At 47.3% G+C, this 10,397-nt stretch overlaps 1 protein-coding gene across 1 annotated transcript; it reads right to left on the bottom strand.

The window, feature by feature from the left end:
• Nucleotides 1-1,724: 1,724 nt before the first annotated feature.
• Nucleotides 1,725-7,986, bottom strand: LOC144825345 (uncharacterized). Its single transcript, XM_078684140.1, has 4 exons — nucleotides 7,950-7,986; nucleotides 4,216-4,308; nucleotides 2,856-2,987; nucleotides 1,725-2,129 (listed from the first exon to the last, which is right to left on the bottom strand). Exons 1-4 carry the CDS (start codon nucleotides 7,984-7,986, stop codon nucleotides 1,726-1,728), a joined length of 666 nt encoding a protein of 221 aa, XP_078540266.1. The 3' UTR covers nucleotide 1,725.
• Nucleotides 7,987-10,397: the final 2,411 nt, after the last annotated feature.

Genomic DNA, 10,397 nt, shown 5'->3' with positions numbered 1-10,397 from the left:
ATTCAGCATGAGCATAGGTTGCCAGTCAAAGCACTGATCCAGGAGGTCCCAACACGTTGGAACTCAACTTATTTCATGCTTGAGCGTCTCTTTGAGCAGTACATCCCACTGAATGCTTATGTCATGTCAAGAAGATTAGGGGATCCTACTGTTAATCTTAAAGCCCTGACCATTGAGATGTGGCAGTGGGACCTCATTAAATGCATCACAGAGATGCTACAACCCTTTGAGGTCTTCACACGTGCAGTTAGCAGGGAGGACTGTACTATGGGCCAAGCCATCCCATTGTTGTACATGCTTGAGCAACAGGTGAAGGAGGTCTGTCAAACATACGAAGGTGACGAACAAAAAGTTGATGCATATACCTTAGCCAAGGGCTTAGTCAACCGCTTGTGTGAAAATGTAAGGCTCAACAATATTGTGTCAGGTGAACATTACATAACTGCAACAATCTTGGATCCACGGTACAAATTATTTGTCAGCAGTAACGAAGTAATTCCATTTTCAGATGAGGATGTTGACAAGTACAAAACTTCCATAGCTGCGGAAGCTAATGAGTTAGAAACTGAACGGCTGTTACTTAAAGGCCTGCCACTGCCAGCCCAGGCCAGTCCAAGTACTCCTGACGCAAGTTCTTCACAGCATGAGAGCAGTGCGTCTGCTTTCCAGCAGGCACCAACAGTACCAAAAGCAGCACCTACACGATCTGATTCAGCAGACCCAACCAAAAGCATAACTGCTTTTTTTCTACAGAAAGGGATGGGTAAGTCCGTTGCTGTTGCAAAGGGAAAAGAGGACCAGCAAAGCCGAGCACCAATGAACATTGAGCGGATGGTTCAGGCCTATCTGGATGACACAACAGAGGTGTTCATGGAGCAAAGCCCATTGGTCTATTGGTATGAAAGAAGGAGACAGTGGCCAGTGCTGAGCAGGCTGGCGATAAAGTATCTGGCTTGTCATGTAGCCAGTGTCTCCTTTGAGCGGGTTTTCAGTGCTGCTGGTGCCATTGTCACATCGAAAAGGACTAGTCTCTCCCCCAAAAGCGTGGAGCGGCTGACAATGATAAAAATGAATCAACGCTTCATACCACCAGACTATCAAGTACGTGAATCACCGCCGGATGAAGAAAGCGAGTGCGAAGTAGACGTCCTCACTACTGGGTTACATGACCTACTTCTGTCTGAACGCACAGAGTTTGAGGACGAGCTCCTCTTCCCTGACAACTAGGACAGGTATATTAAAGGAATGATGCAATGCATTGCATAGGATTGTTTAGCGGACTCTGAGCAAATGTGCATGGAATTAAAGTATACTAGTAACTTCAGACTCACGTGATGGGCAATTTTCCCATGTTATTTAATAATATAAATTATTTATGCACTTGTGACCCTACTACTACAGGTGCAGTCAGTACTTAATTTATCGTTCGTAGTTCATGTTCATGTTGCACAACGTACATTATTTGGTGAAACAGTCCCCCCTCCACCCCCCCAACAAACAAAAATGAACTTCAAATGTTTTCTTGTGAAAATATCTTTGTTTTATTTTTATATTTTCATAATGATAATAGAAAAATAAAATATATAACAAATGTAACCCCCTGACCCAGAGCTGTCCCTACCCTCCCCTAACCCCAACCAAATTTCAACCCAAATGTACACCCCAACTCCCACATCCCACCCACCAACTAAAGGATTAAAAAAGGGGCAAAAAACAGGGTCCATTTCAAAGCCGGCGGGCTTTCAGGTGTTTGTCCACCATTATCTTCACACGCTCCTCTAGACCGTCCTCCAGCTTCTTCCGCTCCTCCTCCAACTTACTCGCTACCCGGCGGAGAATCTTCGCTTTGAAATCACGGCACCTACACTTGCATGCATGTTGTTGTTGTTGTGGGGGGGCCGCCGAAGATGTAACAACGTGGCGGCGGGCGGCTGCCTGACCACGGCGACGTAGTCCTGCAGGCTTGGGGCCCGGGGCATTGGAAGAGGCAGCAGCTGCTGCCGCCGCCTCCTCCTCCTCCTCCTCGGCCTGATCCACCAGCCGGCGGTAGGCCTCTACAATTGCCTGCAGTTTCCGCTGCCGGGCCCGGACTGCCAACTCCTTCCTTGTTGGTTTTTGGGAAGGAGTAACTATAAAGAAAGAAACAGAATTGTTGTAATCCAAACTCCCCGCAAATCAAGAACACAACATTGATTCAACACATAGTGGGCGGCACAGTAGCACTAGCAAGCAAGCTGAGTACCAGAAATTGTGTTGCGTCTATCTTGAACATTCTACAGCCTCTATTAATTTTTTGGACTTTTTGGCACGGCATTATGCCTGCCCTATTAGCATGGGTGTACTTCAACGGTCACACACATTAGAACGAACACCTGTCTTTTTCATATCTCCTTTTGTATTATATACTCTGATTCCGGGAAGGCGGGAACACTCTCAAAGTAACATTAATTAACAGGGGGCAGCTAGTAGTACATGTCTAGTAAAGACTATAATACTTTATACCGCGCAACAAACCTTATTTGGTTTGTGTTTCACCAGCAACGACCCATGCACCCAGTCGTCCCCTCCTTCCCTTGCCTTTGGGTTTGCCCAAAACACCGCTGCTGCTGAGACTATCCACTAACCACCGGTATTGGGTGTGTCTCCCAACCACGCTGGCAGCTGTGTTTTCCCCTTTACATGCTTTAACAACAACCCATGCATCCGACTGCTATCAGCCACTTGCATTACTGTAGTGGTAATGCTTAGCATGCTAATGACAAGTAAAGGTAACATCATATATTTTCCAGTAGAGTACAGTGAGAAAGTTTTCCCCTCCCACCAAGTAATGCAGATCACTATTGAATGTAACTTACCATCGCCCGCCGCTGTTGGCTCCCCCCCCACTGCTGCTGGTGTAGGTGCCTCTGTTCCTCCTGTCCCCGCCGGGATCGCTGAAGCTGCGCCGCTGTCCCCGTCGGCACTGGTCGATGGTAAGGGTTCTGCACCTATAAAAATAAGTACACCTTTTTAGATGGATGCACAGCCCCCTTTGTACTTGTTCACCAAGAATGGAGTTCTTCAAAACAGTTAAGTACAACGTACGTAATCAGTATGAGTCCACATTGCATAGTACAGCAGAGTCACTACACATATTAGCATTCATTGTTATGGTATGGTACCCAAGCTCATCTCATCTGTCCTGCTACTCTAGTCCTTGGAAATTGGAAGTGAACTATGTAACCTTTGTACATCAATGTATCCAGTTTTGCGCATGTTAACTCGCAGCTTGTTGCGCAGTACGAGAAGACGCTCTGGGGCAACACATCATTGTTCAATGCATACACCTGAAGAGGTGGGAAAGTAAAAGGGCCCGTATTTAAGTTTTCTATGTGGATTGTGGAATAGAGTTTGCTTACAGGTTACAACTTCTTTTTAGCATGGCTGCATAAAACTGGCATAAATGTATTTCATACTGTCTAACGTGCACCACTTTTGTCATTATTTTTCGGCAGATGAGAAGATTGCCTTCTACGAAGCGGACATTTCCATAGCTTACAAAAAAAGAGGAATATGTGACCAGTATACGTTGGTGAGAGGTCTCCGATAGTTGCCACATTTCCCTATTGTGCACTAGTAGCTGTACAAATGTTGATTACTTTATTATGCCTTTTTTAACTCTGGATTTTTTCTGGTGGGCCCTTCAACGTATTTGACGGAACAACTTAAAAACATTGATGTTACTTACTTACTTCTAACAAAATAAAGCTTTTGAATGACCACTTTGACTCTGAAGTTTATTTTCAGTGTCTGTTGTCTTGGAGACTCACACGAGTGAGTGAGCAAAAGGGAGTTTCTTAGGTAACGGTTTGTGTCCTAAAAGCATTCGGCATCTTGGTATTGGGGTTCAGGAGTGTGAATTGAATAATTGACCAATGACTCAGGCCATATAGGCTGACGTTCAGTGAATTGTGCGTTCCTCAGAGTTCTGTGACTGAGGTGTAAGTAAGGTCCAACCTGCCTATCAGTACCAACATCCAATTTTCGTGTGCATAGTTACATAGTTGTGTAATATGTATATAACTCCATAGGAGATAGAATACCCACAAGACTAGTAGTGGTATACTAACGTTTACAAAAATACTAGACAAACATCATTCTGGATGCATACTTGGTTGCTGTCAATTGCCAAAGCAGACACATTACAGAGGAAAAAACAAGCACTGTTGGACTTACTGGGGACAGCAGCAGGATCCTCAGTAGAGGAGCTCTGTGTAAGTGGTGGTTCACCCGCCGACTCGGTCCCTGTATTCTGCTTGCCCCTGGGTTCTGTGGTTCATGTAAAAAATAATAAACAAAGAGAAAAACATTGAGTGCTGTGAAACATAGACATCATTGCAAAAAACACTGCTACAGTGGAACAGAGCCGGAGGCAACAAATCCATGCCAGGGGCCGCAACGCAAATATGTATCCATCCTTAGAGTATTATTAAATTAAGGATATCTATTGGTGCGGTGGCCCCTGAAGTTTGGTGCCCCTGTGCAGTTGCACAGCTTGCACATGCCCCCTAGAGCCGGCCCTGGCTGAGGTAAGAAGAACAAAGTAACGTTAGCATTCTTTGCAAGAAAAGGATTCGATTCATGCAGAAGAGAAGGCCGTGAAAAAAATGCTACAATATGCAAACTACGTACAATTATCCATCCACCGCTATTTCACTGACGGACAAAGGAAGGACAAGACTCTATTAATAGCATTAACTAACTTCAGTTCTCATTCTCAACAATAAAGAAAATCTCACATCAATAAACAGCAACAGCTAGCGCCAAGTTGAAACAACACGCAAGAGCCAGTGAAGAAGAAGAACACTGTCATACAATGACAGTAGATATACCGGAATACATCGCAAATGTAACTAGGAGCAACAGTCATCGCGTTACTTATTCAGCCAATATTTACAAAGATACAATAACAATATTTATACAACTATATATATATATATATATATATATATGTATGTATATAACTATATATATATATATATATATATATATATATATATATATATATATACACACTTTATTTTTGGGGTAGCCACTCACCAAGACCCACAACCTCCACACCAAGCAGGTCCAACAGGTACTGCTCCCGGTCCAAAATGTCGGCCCAGCGGTGGGACAGCTGATGGTGGGTACGCCGGATACCGGAGCAGCGGAAGACTGCACGGCGCACCTTCGCCCACCGCCGGAGACGCTCTTCAATGCGCTGGTAGCCGGAGCCGGGCCTGCCGCCTGCTGCCAAAGTCAAGGGGAGGTGACGTTGGATAAAAAAGACCAGGGCGGCCACCTCCTCCTTCCCAAAAAGTTGGCGGGGCGTCACTCCTGCCGGGCGCATTCTGCCGCAAGGCAGCCGGGTTTTTTTAGGCACAGCCGCCTTGCCCTTTGAGCCGCCGATGCTGCTGCCACCCTTCACCATGGTTCTGGGTGGAGGGGAGAAGGAAAGTTGAGGACAAAAAGGTTAGGGGAAGAAAGATAAAAGAAGGAAGTAATATTAAACAAGAGAAAAGTTGCAAAAAAAGTGGTAAAAGTAAAAATAAAATGAGAAATATAAACCTAGGCACAGACAGAAATAGGTAAGAAGTAAAGAAAGTTAGAAAAACTGAGGGAAAAGACCAGGATGGAAGAGATAGGAGTGAGATGCTAAAGTAGGCCCAAAACCATAGCCAGAGTGTGAAATCGAAGATGGCTCTGCCCGTCGCGACCGCCGCGGTAAGTTCGCGCGATATTTGACGCGATCACGCACTTTGGCAGTGCGAACGAGAAGATGAGTTCCCGAACATGTCTAACACAACGCGAACACGTTACTTGTGACCCGGAACCGGAAATAAGGGAACGCAAGCGGGCGGGACAAACCTCATTGAGTAACTTAGCGCGCTAGCTATCTCGAGCATGCAGGCAGCGCCCCGAACACGCGCACCGCGCTCCCGAAGACGAAAAACGGCGCGCGAACGGGTCTAGCAAGCTACTACGCATGTCCGCGGAGCTACGTGTAGCTCGCGGAGTGCAAGTGCGTCTTCGCGTAGCGTCGCGGAGTGCAGCTACGCGAACTACGCCCAGGGTTACCTATTATCGAAGGAGGGTAGGTGGTTGACACCTGGGCGCATCAGTACCATTATCAAGATGCCCATTACACAAACTCAAAAAGATGTATGCGCTTTTATGGGTATTGCTTGCTGGATCCCACATTATTCTTTACTAATCAAACCTTTGCTTGCATTAACAACGAAATCAGTGCATTTGAGCAATTAAAAACTGCACTTTGCTAGGCTCCAGTGCTTGGCACACCTAATTATAGGAAATCGTTTGTGCTTTACGTTCATGAGATGGATGGTTGCGCACTTTCTGTCTCAACCCCTTCCATGCTGCCGTCAGCCATTGGCCGACGGCAGCACTACCTCGCTGGTGCTGCCGTCGGCCAATGGCCGGCATGACCGCGCCCGTTTTTTAAAACGACCGCACTTCCGCAAAATCGTGGAAGCAGCCAACGGGTTAACACAGAGATTTGGGGATAAACAGAGGCCTTGTGCTTATTTTTCTGCTGTGCTTGACCCTATCACAAGAGCCCTCCCGAGCTGTCAGAGAGCAGTTGCGACTGTGCTCACTTCAATCAAACAATCGGCTGGACTTGTACTTGATACTTTCCTTATAGATATGGTACCCCATGCTGCGGATACACTTTTGAATAAGACAAAGACACAGCACCACACCAGTGCACGTCTTACCGTTGAAGAATTGACATTGTTTGCTAAGCATATTACAATCAAAAGTTGTGCCAATCTGAACCCTGCCACGTTACTACCCCTCCCATCTGAGAGTGATGCAATTGATAAACATGTCTGTTTTTTCCGGACGGAAGAAGAGACGAAAGGACGGGTAGACCTGACTGATGTTCCCTTATCTGTCCCTCAAGGGTAACTATACGTCGATGGCTCTTGTTTTAAATTACCAGATGGCACCACCACTGCAGCTTATGCTATCACTACATTGCGTATGATGGTAGAGATATCACAGGTCCCCTATCAGTTGGCTCAAGCCGCTGAGCTTTCTGCCCTTATTCGAACTTGCGAATTGAGAGAAGAGCTGGTTGTCAATATCTATAGAGACATCCAGTACGCATTCGGGGTCGTGCATAATTTTGGGCGACTCTGGGCAGAGAGAGGGTTTCTTATCTCTCATGGTACCAAAATCCAAAATGGGCACCTTATATTACGGCTTTTGTCTGCTTTAATGCTCCACAAGAAATTGGCAATAATTAAGTGCAGCGTCCATAGGAAGGTTACTGATGATGTAGGTAGGGGGAATGCTTTTGTGGATCAGGTAGTTAAAGAGACGGCCTGAAGTAAAATGAAAAGAATGTTTGTTGCAGGTCCATCTACGTGGGTTCCTGAGGTTGCTATGTTTGAAAATCCCCCTGAGAGTGTAAAGGAGATACAATGTGAAGCAACGATGGAGGAATTAGCAAAATGGCAGGAGAGTACAGCACAGTTAAATGAGGAAGGATGTTTGATTGATAAATCTGGAGAACCAAAATGGATGTTGTCCGATGCATAGGTACTTCCTGTGGTTACTAGGGCCCATTATCCAGCCCATATCAGTGCAAAAGGCATTTGTAAATTGTTCTTATGGCGGGGTCAGGTGTACGAATTCACTGCCCTTCCATTCGGACTTTCCTAGGCACCTTGGTGTTTTACAGAGGTGCTACATCCGGTGGTGGAATCCATAAGGGGTCGCGGGGTAAGAATGATCCTGTATCTGGATGACATTCTTCTCATGGTGCACTGTCCGAGGACGTTGCTATCCCAATTGCTGCAGACGATCTCCCTTTTGGAAAGCTTGGGGTTCGTCATCAACAAGGACAAGTCTGTCCTCTCTCCGACCCAGAGTCTAGTTTTCCTAGGATTCGTAGTGGATACCCGTGAAGTCTTCCTTGAGTCTGCTGGCCCGCAACATGGCCAAGATCCGTCACACCTTGAGGCAGACTATCTCCAAACTGACGACGACGCTCCCCCAGCTAGCGCCGGTGGTAGGTCTTCTTTCCGCTTCCATACAGGTGATCTTCCCAGGCCCGCTTCACTACCGGGCTTTGCAGCGCCTAAAGGCGCACCACCTCAGGAAGGGGCTGTCGTACGATCAGTCAGTCCCCTTCTTGGAGGACGCCAGGGAAGAGATGGCATGGTGGTTGCAACACATAGAGGTCTGGAATGGCTGGGCAATCTTCGGGTCGTCCCCTGATCTGGTAATAGAATCGGACACCAGCAGGTCCGGTTGGGGTGCCCGTTGCAGAGAGTTCTCTACCGGCGGCGTGTGGTTGTTAGAGGAACAGAAGTTGCACATCAATTGCTTGGAGCTTCTCATGGTTTCTTTCACCATCCGCTGTTGGACCAGGCATCAGGCGACCTCGTGTGTGTTACTGAAGATGGACAACATGTCAGCGGTACATTATGTCAACCGCTTTGGGGGGCCTGTTCCCGTGCCTTGGAGGACCTGGCAAAGGAGTTTTGGTAATATTGCCTGGCACACCAAGTCTCGGTGACGGCGGAGTACCTACCGGGTCAGGCCAATCAGGTGGCATATTGGCATTCCAGACATCTGAGGGACTCCAGCCTTTGGAAGCTGGATGTTCGGGTCTTCGAGTGGTTACACCACCTCTGGGGACCGTTTTCGATGGACCTCTTTGCGTCACTCCTAGACCACCAACTCCCGCACTTCTTCAGCTGGAGGCCAGACCTTCTTGAGGAGGCCATGGACGCTTTTCTCCAAGACTGGAGTCTGGAGAGGGGTTATGCCTTTCCCACGTTTGCAATGGTGGTTTGAACGGCAGCCCGAATCTGCCCTTGAGGGCGGAGGCGGTGGTGGTGACGCCTTTTTGGAGGTCTCAAGTCTGGTTTCCAGTTCTTCTGGAACTTTCGTGGGATTTTCCAATCCTACTCCCCCCGCTTCCTCATCTTCTTCTGAATCTGGACGGGAGCGTCACCACCTCATCCTCCAGGGATCTCTCTGCCTCGTGGCATGGAGGCTTTCAGGAGACGCTGGTCGCTCCCGGGTCTTTTGGGACAAGCTCAAGCCCTCTTGGCAAAGGCCTGGGCAGACAGCACTTCTAAGCGCTACAGATCTGCATGGACAAAGTGGATGCGTTGGTGTCTTCGTCGGGATTTGGATCCCATGGTCGTTCCCATGTTGAATTTCCTGGCCGAACTAGCTACGGATGGCCTAGCTTACAGATCTATCAACGCGATAAGATCGGCAATATCGGCAGCTCACTGCCTGTGGACGGTGCCCCAATTGGTGAGCACCCGTTTGTTTGTAGGCTCCTGCAAGGTATTCGTTTGTCTCTACTCCCAGAGCCGTGCTACTTAGTGCTTTAGGACGTCAACTTGGTCCTCAACCTCTTTTTGTCCTGGTAAACTAATAAATACCTTTCTTTGAAAGAACTTTTGGCAAAATTAGCTATGCTTTTGTGCCTGCCGTAGGGTCTCGGATGATCGGGCTTTGGACATTACAGCAAGAGTCTTCTCTCCAGAAGGTGTTACATTTACACTTGGTCGCCGCACCAAGACTGATTCCAGGACGATCTCTTACCCAGCCTTTGTGGATATGCCCAAGCTCTGTGTGGTAAACTGTCTGAAATCCTATGAGAAAATGACAATTGAATTCCGCCCTCCGGGCGAATGGCACTCCTTATTGCCTTGCGGAAACCGCACCAATCTGTCTCTTCCCCTACGATAGCCAGGTGGGTGAGATGGATCATACAAGTTGCGGGTACTGATACAAAACAGTTTGGTGCACATTCAGCGAGAGGTGCGATGGCCTCAAAGGCATTCTCTTTAGGAGCTTGGTTAGAAGCCCTTAGGCGCACAGCAGATTGGTCTTCCGACTCCACCTTCAAAAGTTTTTATTTCAAACCGGTGGTGGAGGTTGCTCAGTTGGTGGTAAGGGATCTTTGAACTAGCATAATCGGAGCCTCCAGTCCTGACATAGAATCGAAATTTGCCCGGCTTAGTAACAGTAAGTTTCAATTCTATTAAGGACACGGAGGCAAGGATTATCCCTCCCGTTGCACCCTTGGTGTGAACCCACCCGTACTTATGTAAGTAAACTGGTTTAATTTTTCCAGTGAAATACTTGTTGCCTGCATTCTACTGTTCTTGAAAGATGTGGTGATGGCTTTGGGAAGGTAAAATACACTCACGGGCTGTCCTTACATTGCAGGACATGATGGAGCCAAGCAGGACCAATGAAGTGAAGATGTGACTCGCGTGAAGCAAGCGGAGGTCTTCACAAGATGGTGGAGCTTTCTAGGAGTTATGGACAGTGTAGAAGGACTCTGTTAGGATGCTATCCCTTGGGCTTATGGGATTTGA

Source organism: Lissotriton helveticus, chromosome 3_1 (genome assembly GCF_964261635.1).
Source record: "Lissotriton helveticus chromosome 3_1, aLisHel1.1, whole genome shotgun sequence".
Classification (NCBI taxonomy): domain Eukaryota; kingdom Metazoa; phylum Chordata; class Amphibia; order Caudata; family Salamandridae; genus Lissotriton; species Lissotriton helveticus.
Note: the sequence above shows the minus strand (reverse complement) of the source record. Positions and strands in the feature narration are given on the sequence as shown.

Excerpts from the sequence above, each read along its gene's own strand:
- LOC144825345 (XM_078684140.1), bottom strand. The coding sequence starts at position 7,986 with ATGTTGCGGGCCAGCAGACTCAAGGAAGACTTCACGG. Across the intron at positions 2,988-4,215 it reads GGATCCTGCTGCTGTCCCCA|GTGCAGAACCCTTACCATCG; the intron begins GTAAGTCCAACA and ends TTATTTTTATAG. Across the intron at positions 2,130-2,855 it reads GCCAACAGCGGCGGGCGATG|TTACTCCTTCCCAAAAACCA; the intron begins GTAAGTTACATT and ends CTTTCTTTATAG.